This window comes from Nomascus leucogenys, chromosome 1a (assembly GCF_006542625.1).
Source record: "Nomascus leucogenys isolate Asia chromosome 1a, Asia_NLE_v1, whole genome shotgun sequence".
Taxonomy (NCBI): Eukaryota; Metazoa; Chordata; class Mammalia; order Primates; family Hylobatidae; genus Nomascus; species Nomascus leucogenys.
Window position 1 is genome coordinate 67343294 of NC_044381.1, and position 20360 is coordinate 67363653.

The following is a 20360-nucleotide window of genomic DNA, read 5'->3' on the forward strand; positions in this document are numbered from 1 at the left end:
GAGTTCTGAAGTAAAAGGTACTGGGTGTGTGTGTGTATGTGCATGTGTGTGTGTGAGAGAGCATACATGTTTAAATATGTTTATATGTATGTACATGTGTTATATGTTATGTCTGACATGCTACCAACTTGGCTTATAAGTAAATGAGTACTCATACATTAAGATAAAGTCAAGTACTTTTTAAGTTTATGTAAATTTAGTAATCTTTAATAAACAAGCTGGATTTAAAATTATTGGTAAGATAAAATAGAAATGTCTTCAGAATTGTCAGCATACATTTTTGTCTGGGTTTACTGATTAGGTAAGTTTTATATGTGCCTCTGCTAGATATTTTAAGATGTCAGAGTTTGACATGAAAGTTATAAGACTGTAAACCCAGCCAAAACCAGAATGATCTTTGTTTGTGTGGTTTTTTTGACAAATAAGACTAATTTAATATAGTTGGTTCAATGAAAGTAGCAAAATCTTCTGAATTACCAGCAAAATGCCCATGTGTTTAAGGTTTTTTATTATTATTATACTTTAAGTTCTGGGGTACATGTGCAGAACATGCAGGTTTGTTACATAGGCATACATGTGCCATAGGGGTTTGCTGCACCCATCAACCTGTCATCTACATTAGGTATTTCTCCTAATGCTATCCCTCCCCTAGCCCCCTACCCCCCGACAGGCCTCGGTGTTTCTCACTCATAAGTGGGAGTTGAACAAAGAGAACACATGGACACAGGGGGAGGGGGGATCTTTAAGGTTTTTACTTAGGTGAACATCTTATATTTACAGGCTATAAAAATGGTTAACAGGAAAATAAGTTAGAATAGTGATTAGATTTGTCTAATATCTCAGTTCTCATGAGTCATCCAGATAAACTGCTAAAAACGAATGAATTGAATAGATGTGAATGAGATAAATGCTTATAGGTGAACTCTTGTGTAATTTAAAATCTTAAAATTATTTTAGGTACTCAGTGAATGTCTGATTTCCAACTGAAAAAAAAAATGTTACAATAGAGGGCATTGGTTGTATTTCTGTACCCGTTAATGGGAAATGAAATCTATTATGTGGGGGAAGCATCGGTGGACCTCTGTGAGCTGAATAAAAACAAGGACAGAGTCTGAAAATAAGGAAGAAAAAGGGGATGGGCCAAATGGGTGCCTGTACACTTGCCCTAGCCCAGGCAGGCAACGAAGATGAAATAATACTGCCTACCAGGGGAAGATTCTGAGATCACCCAAACAATTCAGAAGTTACGTAAGGTACAGATAGGCCAGAACCCCTATAACAGCCCTGTGTGGCCTGTGAAAAAGCCAAATGGCACCTGGAGAATGATGGTAGACTACCATGAGCTAAATGAGGTGGTGCTGCTTGTATCTGCTGCTGTACCCAATATTACTCAACTGCTACAGCAAGTAATACTTAAGCTGGGAAGTGTCCATGCTATGATTGACTTGGATTATGCCTTTTCCAGTATTCCCTTAGCAGAAGATTTACAAGACCAGTTTGCCTTCACTTGGGAGGGCCAATAGTGGACTTTCCAGGTACTACCAAAAGGATACCTGCACAACCCCACCATCTATCACAGTATAGTTGCATAGTACCTATCTGGACTCTCTTTGCCTGCCTCAGTCTCTGTGTTTCACTGTGTTAATGATATCATGCTAACCTCAGAGTCTCTTGCAGATGTGGAGACTACCCTACAAACCACCTTGGATGGCCTAAAGAACAGGGGATGGGAAGCCAACCCCAAAAAGATACAGGGGCCCAGGATAGGGTCCCAAATTCCTGGGAGTTACCTGGTCAACTAAGACATGAAACATACCTGGAGCTGTCACTGATAAGATAGTACAGCAGCTTGTTCCCCAGACAGTAAAGCAACTGTAGGTTTTCCTAGGTTTACTGGGCTGCTGGAGGATATTCATTCCTCATTTGGCACAAACCCTCAGCCCATTGTACACCCTAATAAAGAAGAGTAAAAAGTGGGACTGAGCACACATAGAGCAAGAGCCATTTGACAAAGCAAAAATATTGGTGAAACAAGCCCAAGCACTAGAGGTCCCACTGTCACAGGATCCTTTTGTATTAGAAGTCACTAGAGATGCCACAAGGATGACTTAGGGTTTGTGGCAAAAGCAGCCAGTGGGAATGGTAACCGTAGGGTTTTGGTCTCAATTATGTTTCTTTGTTTGTTTGTTTTGAGCTGGAGTCTTGCTCTGTCACCCAGGCTGGAGTGCAGTGGCGCGATCTCGGCCCACTGCAAGCTCTACCTCCCAGGTTCACGCCATTCTCCTGCCTCAGCCTCCCAGCAGCTGGGACTACAGGCGCACGCTGCCATGCCCAGCCAATTTTTTTGGTATTTTTAGTACAGACAGGGTTTCACTGTGTTAGCCAGGATGGTCTCAATCTCCTGACCTTGTGATCAGCCTGCCTCAGCCTCCCAAAGTGCTGGGATTACAGGCGTGCGCCACCACGCCTGGCCTGGTCTCAATTATGAAAGGGGGCAGAATCCCACTATACAGTCCTAGAGCAACAGCTATTAGCCGTGTATAGGGCATTGCAACAAGCAGAGGCCATCATCACCAGAAAGAAGACCACACAATAAAAACTGCCTACCCCATAAAAGGTGGGTGGAAGGCTTTCTAACCAAGCCTGTCTCTGGGGTGGCACAATTATACACCCTGCAGAAATGGCATGCCTGTCTACAACAAAGCAGTGTCCTGTCTACTAATCCTTTAAGTCAGCTTCTACAGGAGATGCTTGGACCCATCCACTTGAACAAGTGGAGGGAGCCAAGATGGCAATGGAACCACCTACCAGGCCAACCATTGTATATAAGGGGACCCCACCAATACACACTAGGGCCTGGTACATTGATGGGTCTAGCAAAGGCACCCAACACCAATGGTCAGTGGTCATGGTACAAATGGATACTGACACCGTATAACCATGTAGGTACATCATAAGAGCAGCCACAGGGTGGGCCACAGCAAAGGCAGCAGGCATCTCCATCCTCTATGCAGATATTCTAGCAGCTGTTCAGAACTGTGAGACCTACTCACAGCTGAGACCTAGAAGGGTTCCCTCTGCACCAAGTCACATACATAAAGCCGTACAACCTCCACAGGACTGACAAGTCAATTGTATTGGTCCTCTGCCCTGGAATGGTGGGGAAAGGCATACCTTAACCTGTGTAGACACAACAATGGGGCTACTACTACGCAGCAATTGGGGCCTTCCCAATAAAACATGCCACCCAGCTGGAGACCATCAAGTGTCTCACTGTTCTTAGTGTCATATATGGCATGCTACGAAGAATATTTAATGATCAGGGCTCCCATTCATGGGCCACGATATCCAACACTGGACATCAGAACAAAACATAGACTGGAGGTTCCATTACCATATAACCCAACAGGGGCAGGACTCACAGAAAAAAAAGAATGGCCTGTTAAAAACCCAATTACATGCACTGTCCCAGAACAGCTAAGTTCCCTGGACTAAGAATCTCCCTGAAGCCATACAAATTTTAAATGAGTTACCCATTAACACACTTGGCATCATTCCCTATGAATGGGCCTGTAAAATATGCCCCGCAAACTCTCAGCATTACCTCTGAGACACTGAGCCATGCTTCTGAAGCAGAAGCCATACTGTGCTCCTAAGAACACCAGTGGATCTGCCAAGTGGCGAAGGCTACATGGACCTTCAAGTTTTATGATGCTGGAGGGTGAATGAAGACTGCTGGAGGATAGGTAATCCCAGCTGTACTCTTTGAGGGAGGTCTGAGAGCCTAAATGATATCAGCATCAGCAGCACTGATACCTGCTGGAGTGGTCATAGTGCAGATTGCATAGGCAAGGGTGGAAGCTTACCAATTGGCTACTACGCCCACTCCTAGAGAGGGAAGCCATGTGTGGTACTGTAAGCCAGAACTGAAGCCTGTGGCAGCCTCATTAATAGGGCCAATGGGAGAAAATATAGCAGTAATGATGTTACAAGGAGTGGATATATCCATGAGGGTCTCTACTGAACATCTGTGTTTGCCTTGTTTCTGCTACCCATGGCAGCTGGTAATGTCTTTTGAACTAGGCTGTGACTACAGCAGCGGTCAGCAACCAGTCCTATTGTGGGGTATGTGGATACCTCCCCTTGTTAAGTAGTAATGGTATGCCTTGGGATATTCTGCCTTTTGCCTGACAGAACTGGAGTGACTGGTTCAACAGCACCAATAAGGCAACGCAGGCTCACTAGGGATTGTCTCTGCATGGAGGCCTGATTGCCAATGCAATGGAGACTAAAAGGTATGTGCCCTTAGCCCACAAAACAAGTCTTAATAAACTTAAGAAAATCAAAATCATATCAAGTATCTTCTCAGACCACAGTGAAATAAAACTGGAAAATAACTCCAAAAGGAATCCTCAAAACTATACAAATACATAGAAATTAAATAATCTGCTCTTGAATGATCTTTGGGTTAACAATGAAATCAATATGGAAATTTAAATATTCTTTGAACTGAATGATAGTGACACAACTTATCAAAACCTCTGGGATACAGCAAAAATGGTACTTAAGAGGGAAGGTGATAGCATTAAATGCTTACATCAAAAAGTCTGAAAGAGCACAAATAGACAACCTAACATCATACCTCAAGGAACTAGAGAAACAAGAACCAAACCCAAACCCAGCAGAAAAAAAAAAAAATTAACAAACATCACAGCAGAAACTAAATGAAATTGAAACAAAAAAATACAAAAGACAGATGAAACAAAAAGCTGTTTCTTTGAAAAGATAAACAAAATTGATAGACTGTTATTGAGATTAAGAAAAGAAGAAAGAAGATCCAAATAAGCTCAATTAGAAACAAAACGGAAGATATTATAACTGATACCACAGAAATACAAAAGATCATTCAAGGCTGCTTTGAACACCTTTATGTGCACAAACTAGAAAGTCTAAAGGAAATGGATAAATTCCTGGAAATGTACAACCCTCCTGATTAAATCAGGAAGAAATAGAAACTCTGAACAGACCAATAACAAGCAGTGAGATTGAATCAGTGATTTAAAAATTGCCAAAAAAAAATTCAGGATCAGATGAAGTCACAGCCGAATTATATCAGACATTCAAAGAAGAATTGGTACCAATTTTACCGAAACTATTTCAAAAGATAAAGAAAGATGGAATCCTCCCTAAATCATTCTATGAAGGCAGTATTACCCTAATACCAAAACCAGGAAAGGCCATAACAAAAAAAGAAAACTACAGACCATTATCCCTGATGAATATAGATGCAAAAAATCGTAACAAAATACTAGCTTTCCGAATCTAACAGCATATCAAAAAGATAATATACATGATGAAGTGGCTCTCATACCAGGGATTCAGGGATGGTTTAACATATGCAGATCAATAAACGTAATACATCACATAAACAAAAATTATATGATAATCTCAGTAGGCACAGGAAAAGCATTTGATAAAATCCAGCATCCTTTCATGATCAAAACCCTCATAGATGGGACATACCTCAAAGTAGTAAAAGCCGTCTATGACACACCAACAGGCAACCTAATACTAAACAACGAAAAGTTGAAAGCATTCCCCCAGAGAACTAGAACAAGACAAGAATACCCACTTTCACCACTTCTACTCAACATAGTACTGGAAATCCTAGCCAGAACAGTCAGACAAAAGAAAGAAAGAGTATTCAAATTGGAAAAGAGGAAGTCAAACTGTTGCTGTTCGCTGATAATATGATCATGTACCTAGAAAACCCTAAAGACTCATCCAAAAATCTCCTAGACCTGATAAATGAGTTCAGTAAAGTTTCAGGATACAAAATCAATGTACACAAATCAGTAGCACTGCTATATACCAACAATGACAAAGCTGAAAATCAAATCAAGTACTCAATCCCTTTTACAACAGCTGCAAAAAAAATTAATTAAATAAAATCCTTAGGAATATACTTAACCAAGGAGGTGAAAGATCTCTACAAGGAAAATTACAAAACACTGAAAGAAATCATAGATGACACAAACAAATGGAAATACATCCCATGCTCATGAATAGGTAGAATCAATATTGTGAACATGACCATACTGCCAAAAGCAATATACAGATTCAATGCAATTCCCATCCAAATACCATCATCATTCTTCACAGAACTAGAAAAATATCCTAAAATTTGTATGGAACCAAAAAACAGCCCACATAGCCAAAGCAGTACTAAGAAAAAGAACAAATCTGGAGGCATCACATTACCTGACTTCAAATTTTACTATGAGGCTATCGTTACCAAAACAACGTGGTACTGCTATAAAAATAGGCATGTAGACCAATGGAACAGAATGGAGAACCCAGAAATAAAGCCAAATACTTACAGCTAACTGGTCTTCGACAAAGCAAACAAAAATGTAAAGTGGGAAAAGGATACCCTATTCAATAAATGGTGCTGGGATAACTGGCAAGCCACATGTAGAAGAATGAAACTGGATCCTCATCTCTCACCTTATACAAAGATCAACTCAAGATGGATCAAAGACTTAAATCTAAGAACTGAAACTATAATATTCTAGAAGATAACATCAGAGAAACTCTTGTAGACATTGGCTTAGGCAAAGAATTCATGACTAAGAATCCGAAAGCAAATGCAACAAAAACAAAAATAAATAAATGGGGCCAGGCATGGTGGCTCACACCTGTAATCTCAGCACTGTGGGAGGCAGAGGTGGGTAGATTACTTGAGGTCAGGAGTTCAAGACCAGCCTGGCCAACATGGTGAAACCCTGTCTCTACTAAAAATAGAAAAAAATAGCCATACATGGTGACATGTGCCTGTAGTCACAGCTACTCAAGAGGCTGAAGCAGGAGAATGCAGTGAGCCGAGATCGTGCCACTGCACTCCAGCCTGGGTGACAAAGCAAGACTCCGTCTCAAAAAAAAAAAAAAGAAAAAAAAGTGGGTAAAGGACATGAATAGGAAATTAGACAATTCTTGAAAAAATATATACAGACAGCCAACAAACATATGAAAAAATGCTCAAAATCACTATAAGGGAAATGCAAATCGACCATGAGATACAACCTCATTCCTGCAAGAAAGGCCATAATTTAAAAATTTAAAAAAAAAATAGATGTTGGCATGTATGTGGTGAAAAGGGAGCTCTTTTACACTGCTGGTGGGAATGTAAACTAGTACAACTACTATGGAAAACAGTATGGATACCCCTTAAACAACTAAAAGTAGAACTACCATTTGACCCAGCAATCCCACTACTGGGTGTTTACCCAAAGGAAAATAAGTCATTATATGAAAAAGATGAATGCACATGCATGTTTATAGCAGCACAATTCACAATTACAAAGATATGGAACCAAGCTAAATGCCCATCAACCAATGAGTGGATAAAGGAAATGTGGTATATATACACCATGAAATATTACTCAGCCATAAAGCAGAACGAAATAATGGCCTTTGCAGCAACTTGGATGGAGTTGGAGGCCGTTATTCTAAGTGAAGTAACTCAGGAATGGAAAACCAAATATTGTATGTTCTCTTAAAAGTGAGAGTTAAGCTATGAGGATGCAAAGGCATAAAAATGATATAATGGACTTTGGGGACTTGGGGCAAAGGGTTGGGAGGGTGAGCAATGAAAGACTACGTATTTGGTACAGTGTACTCTGCTCCAGTGACAGGTGCAGCAGAATCTCAGAAGTCACCACTAAAGAACTTATTAATGTAACAAAAAACCATCTGTTCCCCAAAAACTATTGAAATTTTTTAAAAGTTTTTTTTTAAGCCACAAAAACCAATATGTACCCTTATAGGCACTACCTGTTGTGCCTATATGCCTGATGAAGAGAACAGCGTCACAAATGTTTTAAACTATTTGTCAACTCAAATCCATTATATAACCCAATTAGGCTTCTTTACCTCATTCTCAAATTGGCTACACATCTTACCTACTCATTGGAGTTATGTTTTGCTAACAAGCATCATAATTGTAGTTAGCTTCTGCTTTTTATGATGTTTTGTATACTGTAGATGTGGCTTGTACACACAAGCCATGGCTATACACTATAGGTCTGTGTAGTTCTTCCCCTCATACCCACTCAAGGACTTTCATGCAAGATTGGTGGGAAGAATGTAAGAGCTGGGGAATGGGGTGGATTGTAGTGTGATGTGTCCCCACCAGGTTACTTAAGGTGTACGTCCACTGCTTGAATGGGGAAGGCTGGGCAGTGAGCCAAGACCATGATGCCCACTGGAGGAGCAGGTGTCCCTGACAACCCAAACATCTCAGTTGGTATCTGAGAACTTACCAAGGAAAACAATCTCATTGCTCAAACGCAGTAGGCAAAGAAGTTACAGAAAATTTGTTTAAAAGCAGTTTAGAGATGGGAGGTGGCATGGATCTCTAGAGCTGTCCTGCTGCTGCCCAGAAGTGTCCTGTATAAGTTCTCACAAACTCATCCACTCGCCGGGCTGGACTTGTCTGAGTCATTCTTTGGTCTCTTGGTTCCCTCCCAGCTTGGGAGAACATTTTGCTATACAATCCTGGATTTTTCTCATAACACCAACACACTGAAGATGGTAGAGTGCACCTTTGTCTTTTTGGCAAAGTCTTCTGGTTATTTTCCAACGTCTATTTCCCTTCTTTGTTTAGTATTAGACCCCAAAATTTTTGTTGCATATACGGTATATTTATCAATGAGGTGGGACATGGTAGGTCAATGGTATTTGAGTGGAGATGATGTATGCACCTTCTGGTTTGTACCCTTAGAGAGAATGGATATATTCACTTCTTCCCTTTTACCCTTCTGTATGGCTAGAATGAAAATGTGAATGCCCACACTAGAGCAGCCATCATGGAACATATGATGGAAGCCCCAAGTGAAAGATGGAAGAAGGCATAAAGAACTTTAGTTCCTTCGTTTTTGTTTTGTTTTGTTTTGTTTTGTTTTGAGACAGAGTCTCGCTCTGTCACCCAGGCTGGAGTGCAGTGGTGTGATCTCGGCTCACTGCAACCTCTGCCTCCCGGGTTCAAGCAATTCTCCTGCCTCAGCCTCCTGAGTAGCTGGGACTACAGGTGCACACCGCCCAGCCAGGCTAATTTTTTGTATATTTTAGTAGAGACGGGGTTTCACCGTGTTGCCCAAGCTGGTCTCGAACTCCTGAGCTCAGGCAATCTGCCCGCCTTGGCCTCTCAAAGTGCTGGGATTACAGGCGTGAGCCACCGTGGCCGGCCAGTTCCTTCATATTTTGAAGCCACAGTATTATCCCTGGATGGCTTATGCTCAGATTATTTCATAAGACCAAAATAAATATATGTTTTATTTCAGCCATTGTAATTTTTATAGTAGCCAAAGCTATATCCTAACTAATATAGTCCATGATACCACTGAGCTGATGAATTGACCACCACAGGACCAATCTATCTCTAAACAAATTGTTGTATGAAAGTAAATGTCATTTTTTGGTTAAGCCATTTTGAGTTACTGCCAAAAGCATTCTAATTGACATAAATACTTTTCTAAGATTGCTATTTATAGAGGGAAGGAGCAAACTGAACCATCAACTCTTGAGAAACTTCTGATTGAGGGAGCCCTTTACTTATGATGTAGGAAAATGAGCATGGTGAAAGAACCAATGGAAGAAAAAATAATTGAGGATACAGGGGGAAGAGAATAGTTTGTGGAGTAACATCCCAAAAGAGTCAGGAAGAGAGAGGATTTAAAGTACTAAAGTTCAAATGGAGTAATACCTTTTCTTCTTTTATTCTGATTTAAAATGAACTTGACCTTTGACTTTTTAAGTACATTTGTATTTTGAAAACATAATTCACATACCATACAATTCACCAACTTAGATTGTACAATTCAGTGGAGTTTTTTGTTTTGTTTCATTTTTTGAGACAGGGTCTTGCTCTGCCATCTAGGCTGAAGTGCAGTGGCCTGAATCCTTGAACTCCGGGGCTCAAGAGATCCTCCCACCTCAGTCTCTTGAGTAGCTGGGACTACAAGTGCACATCACTGCACCCAGCTAGTTTTTCTATTTTTTTATAGAGATGGGGTCTTTCTATGTTGTGCAGGCTGGTCGCGAACTCCTGGCCTCAAGTGATCCTCCCACCTCAGCTTCCCAAAGTGCTGGGATTAGTCATGAGCCACTGCACCCAGCCTTATCCAGTGGCTTTTAGTATACCCAAAGAGTTGTGCAAAGTTGATTTCATGATGAATTCTAAAACATTTTCATTGCCCCCAAAAGAAACCTCATACTCATTAGCAGTCACTCTCCAATTTGTCCCCAACCTCCCACTCCTTTCCTCCATCCCTAAGCAACAATTAATCTACTTTCTGCCTCTTTAGATTTGCCTATTCCATAAATTTCATATAAATGGAATCATATAATATGTGGTCTTTGTGGCTGGCTACTTTCATTTACTGTAATGTTTTCAAGGTCCATCCATGTTGTAGCATATATCGGTACTCAATAACTTTTTATGACCAAATAATGTTCTATTATGTGGATATACTACATTTTGTTTATCCACTCACTAGTTATTTGGCACTGGGATTGTTTCCACCTTTTGGCTATTATGAACAATGCTGTTATGGATATTCCTGTACAAGTTTTTTTGTCGACATATATTGTAATTTCTTTAGGGTATATATCTAGGAGTGCTAATGTATATGGCAATTCTATGTTTAACTTTTTGAGGAACTGCTAGACTTTTTCCCAAAGTAGCTGCACCATTTTATATTTCCATCAGCAGTTTATGAGGGTGCCAATTTCTCCACATCCTCACCAACACTTGTTATTATCTTTTTGATTATAGTCATCATAGTAAGAATTTTAAAACTTATTCTGGAGAATGTGAAACATTACTGTTCTAAGACTCAGAGTTATATAAAAGCATTACACTTAGAGAAATATCAGTCCCCTTAATCCGTACTACCCTCTTCCCATTCTTCCATTATTTCTGCCCTATTCCCACCCATCTCCTGTAGGTGACCAGTCTCATTGGTTTCTGGTTTATTCTTGCTGTATTTATTTTTCACAGATGAATGGATACTTTTTTCATATCCTTTTCTTTTTACAGCAATGGTATACTATTTGCACTTTTTCCTCCTCATTTAACATTGTATTCTGGAAATCACTCTGTATTAGTTTATAAAGATCTTCTGTATTCTTTTTCACACCTACGTAACATTTTATTGCGTATATATATTATAATGTATTCAACCACTCATCTATATGTGGGCATTCAGGTTGTTTCCAGCATTTTACAATAACAAAAAGTAATGTAATACATAATGATGTATGTTTATATTTTCATACTATTGAAGGTATTTCTTCAGAGTAGGTTAAACTTATGATTAAAAAAATGCATTCTAGCAATGTCCACTGAAAGGGTCTAGAAACAGTGATCTTCACCCAGCAGTGAGCACAACTAGCACCCACGTCTTGGTTTCTAAACACCTTTTCTTATTAAAAGGAGCCAGAGCATCTTGGAGAAATGGCTATTCTAGTTCTAAGACAGGGAAAATACAAAGGAATCTGAAACATTTTCTTGTACCAGAATATAGGGAACTGCTCAAAGACAAAAAGGGACAATGTTAAAAGGACACACGAGCTGACCCTCAGCCAAATTAGGGCAATTTAGGCATTAAAAAGAATGGTGATGCATAACACAATTTTTTTTTAAAAGCTTCCATTAATTTATAGTGGGACTCAACATAGAAAGGTGGGAGAGGGAATGCCAGCTACTTAATTTAAAAGACGTGACATCAAGAGGCTGAGGTGGGCAGATCGCTTGAGCTCATGAGTTTGAGACCAGCCTGGGCAACGTGGAGAAACCCCGTCTCTACATACAAAAACAGCCAGGCGTGCTGGCGACCGCCAGTAATCCCAGCTACTTGAGAGGCTGAGGCATGAGAATCGCTTGAACCTGGGAGGCGGAGGTTGTAGTGAGCTGAGATCACGCCACTGCACTCCAGCCTGGGCGACAGAGGGAGACTCTGTCTGGAAAACAAACAAACAAAAGACAATTATTTTAAAGTCTCCATTTAAAAATCACTAATATGAAATTGATTCAGGCAAGGATCAATGGATGCTAAAATCAGTGGATGAAAAGTTATTGGCCAACAGTACAAAAAGTCATGTACAGAGAGCTATTTATTTAAGCATTTTTTCGTGATTCACACAGTCTCAAAGTACTCACCTGAAGATTACTTACTAATTATAAAGGCAACAGGTTTTTAAAAAATTAATTTCTTTTTCAATTAGGCATAGGTGTTGAATTATATAAATTTTTCCTTTTTTGCGTGTAATCTATTGTACTCTTTAAAATGGGATTCATATGAAAGGGATTTTCAGGCTGGAATGTAAGCTGAGAATGATAGTAAAGGAATATAAGAAGAAAAGCATACCACACTTCTCTTTTGTTCTATGAACTTGGTTTATAGGTACAGGGATGAGATAATGTCTGTCTTCCTATGTTGTTTCATTAATGTCATTTCAACTCTGTTGAGCACAGACCTCTTTAAAACCATGGTGTAAACTTGGTTACAGTGTTCAAACAGCTCTGCGGTCACTAGAACCAGTAACTGAAATATAATGCATAAGATTTGGCAGTGGTGGGGGAGTTTGTTTTCAGATATGTTGATGTTCAAATGTCAGTAGGAAAAAAATGTGAGGATAACTTTAGGCAGTTATAAACACACCTCTGGTATAACGTCCTCTCTTCTAGAGGGCAGAAGACTAGAAGTATAGATTTGGGAATCATCAGCATGGAGGTCCTGTCTGAAGCCATCAAAGTAAATTACATTGAGAGAGTGTAGCGTGAGGAGTTGCTTACGATGAGGAATTAGCAGAGATCATGGATCTGGTAATTAAGAGGCTGGCAGTGATCTCCTAAGAACCGATCAGTACAGAGTGTGGGTAACAACCAAATGGCAGGAGGAAACTGTAAGGGACGGCATGATGGTATCTTGAGGTTGAGGTAGTATAAAGGGACAGTGTTTCCAGGTTACTGAAAACAACTAAGTTTGTAGCAGAGAGAAAGAAAGCAGTGAAAAGGGAAAGATTGAAAATATTTTTATTTTTTTTCTTTTCCTTTAAAAATTGTCTGCAACCTTCATGGCTGCCAGGGCCCACCCAGACTATGTAGTATGATTTCAGCTCAAATAATTGCTATTGGACTTTCAGTCTGGAGCTTATCTTTGCAAATCTAGTGGGAAATTTTACCCAGTGGATATTGAGTTACAGATTATAATGAATCTACAGCTTTCATTTATCTTGATCTTCTTGATATAAATTTTGCTATTCTAATTTTAAGACAAATTACTGAGTATACATATACAAAAATACATAATACCCTCTTTACTAACATGACCTTGCTTTTAAAATGGAAAAAAAAAAATGGGTGCCTGGTAGATAAATGCACATTATTTTAGCTACTTTGGCTATATAAATGTTGCCAGCTTGTTTGTACTAATGTATAATCGTGCTTGAAACAGGTATTTGAACATCCAGAATCATGCAGTATATCGGTTTGTGTATTTCTGATAACGCTGTTAAATTCTTTGAGAGTGTGTGCGAGGGGGTTCTGTTTATTTGTGTGTGTTTTCCGTTGAAAATGTTGCAGTACATGGTCTATCACTGTCTTCACGCTCTGGGGGTGGGCTGAGGTAGGGAGGGTGTGACGCTGGTATTTGTGTGAACTCGGGCTTGTGATGCTGAGCTTGGTTCATCTGCTTTCTCCTCCCTTTTCTCCCCACTCCTTCCCACCAGCGCCACAGCAACATCCTCAGAGTCTGAGCGAACTGCGCCCAGCGCGGGCACGGAGCCTTCCACCGCCAGCAACCTGCGGCCCCGGAGAAGGCAGCGAGCGCAGTGACAGCGCCTCACCGCCACCAGCTCCTGGACCACCATGGCCAAGAACCGCAGGGACAGAAACAGTTGGGGTGAGTAGCAAATGAGAACTTCTGCAGCCTGCACGGGGTCTGGCCCTCCGCTTTCTGCTTCTGGAGACAGGGAGGGCCAAGGGCTGCTTGGTGCCTGCGTCCACGGCTGGGAGACGGGCCGTAGCCGAGCTGCTCCCTGTTTGGGCGGAGGAACCATGGCCGAGCGGTACCCGCGTCACCGAATCGCGCTGTCGGGGCGAGGGCTGCAGCTTCGCGCAGGCCGGGCCTCCAGCTCCTTCTTCCCCACCCCCCTTCCGCCTCCTCCCAGCATTTGGACAGCACCCACCAGGCGCCTCTGGGGACTTGTGGGTTCCGCCTTAGCGATCGGTTGGGAGGAAGGCTATGGGGGTGGGCAGGGGGCTGTTGTTACTCGGCCCCAGACGGGCGAGGGGTCGGGGATCTAGAGCAGGCCAAGCCCCAACCCCCCTCCCCGGGAGCCGCCAACTCGCTGGCCCTGCAGGGCGCGGGCTCCCGGCGGCGGGCGGCGGGCGGCGCGGTGGAACAATGAGGCGGAGCGCGCCGGGTCCCGGACGGACCGTAGCAGACCGAGCAACCGGGAGAGGGGCCACCCTCTTGGGAATTCCTGAGCACTGCAGTACTCCTCTTAATTTGGGGGTTGGGTGGGGGAATTGGGGAAGAAGGGGAGCAAAGTTGTGGTTTCCAGCCTTCTGCCCCATCCCGACGTGGTACCCCATTCAGATCAGCCCCAAGGGTGGCTTTGTTCTTTGATTTTACCTTTTGGAGACATTGGGCTCATGATTCAGCACCAGGCCGAGGGGAGGGGAAAGGAGAGGCGAGACCCAGTATGTTCACACCGCGAGTGGGTGGGCGGTGCTCACGCAGGCGGAGAAGAACGGGCGCGGCGATGCGGGAGAAATCACGGCCCCGCCCGCTTTGCTGCTCCAGACCTAGTTCTGGACGGTTGGTGTGGGCAGGCTGGGCGTCTTTTTGTCGTGGGTTCCCGATTTCTTGCAGTCACAGTGCTAAACTCACCAACATCTTAGGAACGAAAGCCCTCTAAGGCATTTATTTTATTATCTGAACCAGAGAGTGTCTCAGGCTACTGTGGCTTGGTGGGTAAAGAAATATTTTGTTCATCAGCTTGTTATTTAGAAATTGTTATTTGGAAATAACAATTGTTATTATTTGAAAAGTTCAGAGCTGCTTGATTCTGTTCCACATCTCAGTGAGAGCTCTTCTATAACTGTTTATTTGACCAAGAGGCACAAATGTAAATTTTAATTGATTATTTCAGTTTAATCAAAAGACCGTGTATCTCCTTGCCTCTGATTGTTCTAATGGTCACAGGATACGGTAGGCAAGGTTTACATTTGGGAGATTATCCAAGGTTTGTGGTAGGCATGGAGAGTTGGAGCGGGGAGGTCTGTCATGACTTGGCTGAGTTTAAGAGAAAGTGGTTCCATTTTCTGAGATCATGAAACTTCAGTTTTAACAGACCTGACTATTGCAATAAGTTTTATTTGCTTCTTCTGAAATTTAAGTAAGCATTTGCAGTGTATCCCCTTTCCACCCATTCTCTTGGCCTCTAGAATAGGAATTTATTGAACACACACAGTAAGGGTGCGTATATTCAAGTCACTTTTGGTCTCAATCTCCATGAATTGTTGTCTCCACCCTGTTAACAGAGGCATGTGAAAATGTATTCTGAGGATTAAAATTTTCCTGCTTCATGAAGCTTTGGATCATTATTGCGCAGAATTTCCTTTGGTTATAAACTTTTTTTTTTTTTTTTTTGAGATGGAGTCTCACTCTGTCGCCTAGGCTGGAGTGCAGTGGTGCCATCTCGGCTCACTGCAAGCTCCGCCTCCCGGGTTCACGCCATTCTCCTGCCTCAACCTCCCAAGCAGCTGGGACTACAGGCGCCTGCCACCATGCTCAGCTAATTTTTTGTATTTTTAGTAAAGACAGAGTTTCACCATGTTAGCCAGGATGGTCTCAATCTCCTGACCTCGTGATCCGCCCGCCTTGGCCTCCCAAAGTGCTGGGATTACAGGAGTGAGCCACTGCACCTGGCCTTATGAACTTCTTATGTAGTGGAAGTTTTTTCCTCTTGGGAACATGGGTCTCACATCAGGTTTTCCTAAAAGTCACACAGGGACTTATTAGAAATGCAGACTCTCCCATCTTCCAGCCAGAGCTTTGGAATCAATAGATCCGAAAGAGGGCCTAGGAATCTGCCTTTAAATTAGCATTTTAGGTGATTGGGAAGCTGATGGTCTTTAGGTGTTACTTTGAGAAATACTACCTTAGATTATTTACATTTGGTAGAAACATCCCAGATAGTTTACCCAGAAGTCATCAGGAAAGTTTCAACCAAGTGATGGATTAGGAAAAGAAATACTAGAATCACTATAGTGTTCACTGGAAATTATTATAGAAAAGAAATAGTGGAATTCTGGACTCTTATCTTGATGTTCTATGGAAATGCTTTACTACTCAGATTTTTCTTTGCTGTAAAGTATATATGACATAAATGACTTAGAAAATGTAGTAGATGGAGTAGGAGATAGAGGTTTTGGCAAAGTTATTAGCCCTGTCAGTCTTAATTTCATTTTATTACCAGTATCTAGTAGAATGCCTAACACACAGTAGGCATTTAGTAACAGCAATAGTAGCCAACATCATTAAGCTAATGGCATATGAAATAGGTGCTGTAATACTCATTTTACATATTAAAAGGTAGAGCTAGTAGATGATTGACCCAGGATTCCTGCTCTGGCAGTTTGAATTTAGATTCCTTTATCTTCTATTCTATCTCTTTGTTGAATGGCTAATACCTTCTGTATTATATTATAGAACTACAGTTTCAATGCATATACATCTGCATTATTGCATTTGATCTTCAACCTTTTAAGTAATTATGTGTCTTAGGGCATATCACTATTTTGCAGATAAAAAAACTAACTCAGAGGTGAGTTAAATGATTTGGTGAAAGTCATGTATTTGGTAAGTAAAAGGACTGAAATTAGAACCTGGGTTTTTTTCCTAATTTATTTTCTATAACATGATATTGTGGAATGTTTTCATGGAGAGAATGGGGTGGGGTGTGAAGATAACAGAGAAAACAGATCCTCATAGTAGACAGAGGTCTCTCATGAGAAAAATCTTATGAGAGCTTAAAAAAGAAGACAGTGAACTGACCTTATCTAGCTAAGTAAGTATTTTTCAGACAAGTTAGAAAGAAAAAGGCATCAAGGTAGACAATCCAGAATGGGAAAATACAATTAGCAATAATCGCGCCTCGGATAGACCTCATTGGCTACGATACTGCCACTGCGCAAAGCTGAGAATGGGAAAATACAGTGATTTCCAAGAAAAGGGCAAGAAAGATATTTGCAAAATCAGCATGAGAGCTAAAATTTAGATAAGGAACCTAAGGACCATATAACAGGTATTTTTATCTTAGTAGCTAGAGATCTGTAGGTCTTACAGGGACCATGAAAGCTACACAGCAGAAAAGCATCTCTGCTGACTACTAGAATTGAGGGTGATGTTTGAAGACCACACCCAGAGATAAAACTGGGAAGCGAGTCTGAGTAGAACTGAGCATCCTACCATCTGTACCTAAATCTACCCTTAAGATGTTTGAATAAATTTAAGCATATAAAAGTCAATTCTTCCAAAATAGGTATTATTATTATTATTTGAATGTATCACTTCAAATGTATAATCATTTGTATACATCTGTATCAAATGTATAATCATTTGAATGTATAAGGGATCTGAGATTCAGAGAGCCTAAGTGACTTGCCAGAGGTACTGTAGTTTCTAGGTTATAGATCTAGTATTCAAATTCAGGGTTGTTTGCTTCCACAGTCCATGCGATGAGGACAAGGAATAGTAAGCCAAAAGGTACCACAACAAGCTTATCTAGGATTAAGCTGATATAAGAAATCAATGCTGTATAAACTTGATCACTTGTACTAGAAAAGTAGGCAAAGAATGTGCTAGTGTGGAAAATAAAGGGGACAGATAAGTATCAGAAACAGTAGCCCAGAAAGCAGTCTTGCACTGCTGGGTTTGAGCTTAAGTACTACCAGAAACAAAACAGAAATGCATACTTTGTTTGTTTGTTTTTGTCAAAGTTGCTTAAGAACTTGGGATACCACCTGGGAATTTGACTTTTCTACAATGTAACAGAAACAGATAGTGCAAAACTGCTTTAGAAAAATAGTATTCGCACTAGGCTGGGCACGGTGGCTCACGCCTGTAATCTCAGCACTTTGGGAGGCTGAGGTGGGCAGATCACGAGGTCAGGAGATGGAGACCATCCTGGCTGACACGGTGAAACTCCGTCTCTATTAAAAATACAAAAAATTAGCCAGGCATGGTGGCATGCACTTGTAATCTCAGGTACACGGGAGGCTGAGGCAGGAGAATCGCTTGAACCCGGGAGGCGGAGGTTGCAGTGAACCAAGATCGCGCCGCTGCACTCCAGCCTGGGTGACAGAGCGAGATTCCATCTCGAAAAAAAAAAAAAGAAAAAGAAAAGAACCATAGTATTTGCACTAAAGTATCAGCTTGGACTGCCTTTAAAAATTAACTAACTTAGCTTCACAGTAAGTGTAGGAAATGCCTATTTGTTGAAAAGGCATTTGTGGAAAATTAATTTTTAGGTTTCTGGTTTTGAGGAAAGATTTAAAACAATCTTGAGTGTGCTGTAGTTACCTCATGATCTTCTTTCTTTTCCAGTTGGCTATATTCTATTTTTCTTGAAATGAGACTGTCCCTTTTTACCTGCCTCATCTTCTATATACCTAATTCTCCTAAAACAATATAAAATTTCTACTGGGTCTTGGCTGGACACGGTGGCTCATGCCTATAATCCCAGAACTTTGGGAGGCCAAGGTGGCTGGATCACCTGAGGTCAGGAGTTCGAGACCAGCCTGGCTAACACAGTGAAACCCCATCTCTACTAAAAATGTAAAAAAATTAGCCAGGCATGGTGGCGGGCACCTGTAGTCCCAACTACTCGGGAGGCTAAGGCAGGAGAATGGTGTGAACCTGGGAGGCAGAGGTTGCAGTGAGCCGAGATCATACCACTGCACTCCAGCCTGGGCCACAGAGTGAGACTCCATCTCAAAATAAATAAATAAATAAAAAACAAACAAAAAAACACCCCAAATTATCTGGGCATGGTGGTGCATGCCTGTAATCCTAGCTACTAGGGAAGCTGAGGCAGGAGGATCACTTGAACCCAGGAGGCGGAGGTTGCAGTGAGCTGAGATCACACCACTGTACTCCAGCCTGGGTGACAGAATGAGACTTCATCTCAAAAAAAAAAAAATTTCTACTGGGTCATACATGTACTGTATGATATGTACTATATATAAGACATGTACTGTAGATTTTCCTTCCCTACATTTTTTAACTTAAGTTGCCTTCCCTGCATCTTTTCAAATATACTTTTTATACTTAACATCTGCTTACCTTGTCTTGATGACTCAAGGGTTACACGTTTGCTCCGTTTCAGACACTGCAGCCTTTATTATCTTTAGAATCAGTGGCTACACTGTAGGCAGAACCTATGATCACCAGGGAAATAATCCACTGTGTGGTACTTCCAGTAATAAAAAAAGATTTTAGATTTGGAGGATCTTCCTCTTTTACATAAAAATTTCTTATGAAACATATGTATACAAAAGAACATATAAAACGTGTTGTTTTAAAAAAGGAATGAGCACCTGTGCCCCCCAGCCAAAGAAACAGAACATTATCATATTTTGTCACTTCTTATGTGCCTCTCCCTAAGGACAACCTGTTTTGTTTTGTTTTGTTTTTGAGACAGCATCTCGCTCTGTCACCCAGGCTGGAGTGCAATGGTGCAATCTCAGCTCACTGCAACCTCCACCTCCCAGGTTCAAGCAATTCTCCTGACTCAGCCTCCCGAGTAGCTGGGATTACAGGCGCCTGCCACCAGGCCCGGCTAATTTTTGTATTTTTAGTAGAGATGGGGTTTCCCCAGGTTGGTCAGGCTGGTCTCAAACTCCTGACCTCAGGTGATCCACCCACCTCAGCCCCCCAAAGTGCTGGGATTACAGGCGTGAGCCACTGCACCCAGCCAGGACAATCTGTTCTTATCCCTCTCCAAAGGTAAACACTTTCATTAATTTGAATTTTCTAATTCCCTTGATAATTTTTACAGTTTAGCTATAAATAAATATATATCCCTAAATAATATACTATCTAGTTTTACATTTGAAGAGCCTAATATAAAGGGAATCTAGAGTGTGCTTTTTTCCACAAGATATTTTGTTCACTCCACATCCTTACCCATAGTTGGTATTATGATAGGTCTGAAATGGTGTCTCATTGTAGTTTCAATCTGCATTTTACTGATTACCAGTGAGATGTCAGCATATACTTATTGTCCAT

The 20360-nt window shown here is 41.2% G+C and overlaps 1 protein-coding gene and 1 non-coding gene across 3 annotated transcripts in view; one reads left to right on the top strand and one right to left on the bottom strand.

Annotated features, from left to right (window-relative positions):
- The window catches only part of ATL1 (atlastin GTPase 1), a 100770-nt gene that overhangs the window by 13429 nt on the left and 66981 nt on the right, over positions 1-20360 (top strand). The window contains exon 2 of one of the 2 annotated variants that reach the window (XM_030810281.1): positions 13792-13964. In XM_030810281.1, coding sequence (XP_030666141.1) covers positions 13931-13964 — 34 coding nt within the window. In that variant the 5' untranslated portion in view covers positions 13792-13930. Of the gene's footprint in view, positions 1-13607; positions 13965-20360 lie in introns of those variants that run through there. The other variant, XM_030810275.1, reaches the window with a different exon arrangement.
- Positions 17128-17270, bottom strand: LOC115836224. The gene has a single exon (XR_004031195.1). It is a non-coding gene; the product is annotated as a U4 spliceosomal RNA (small nuclear RNA).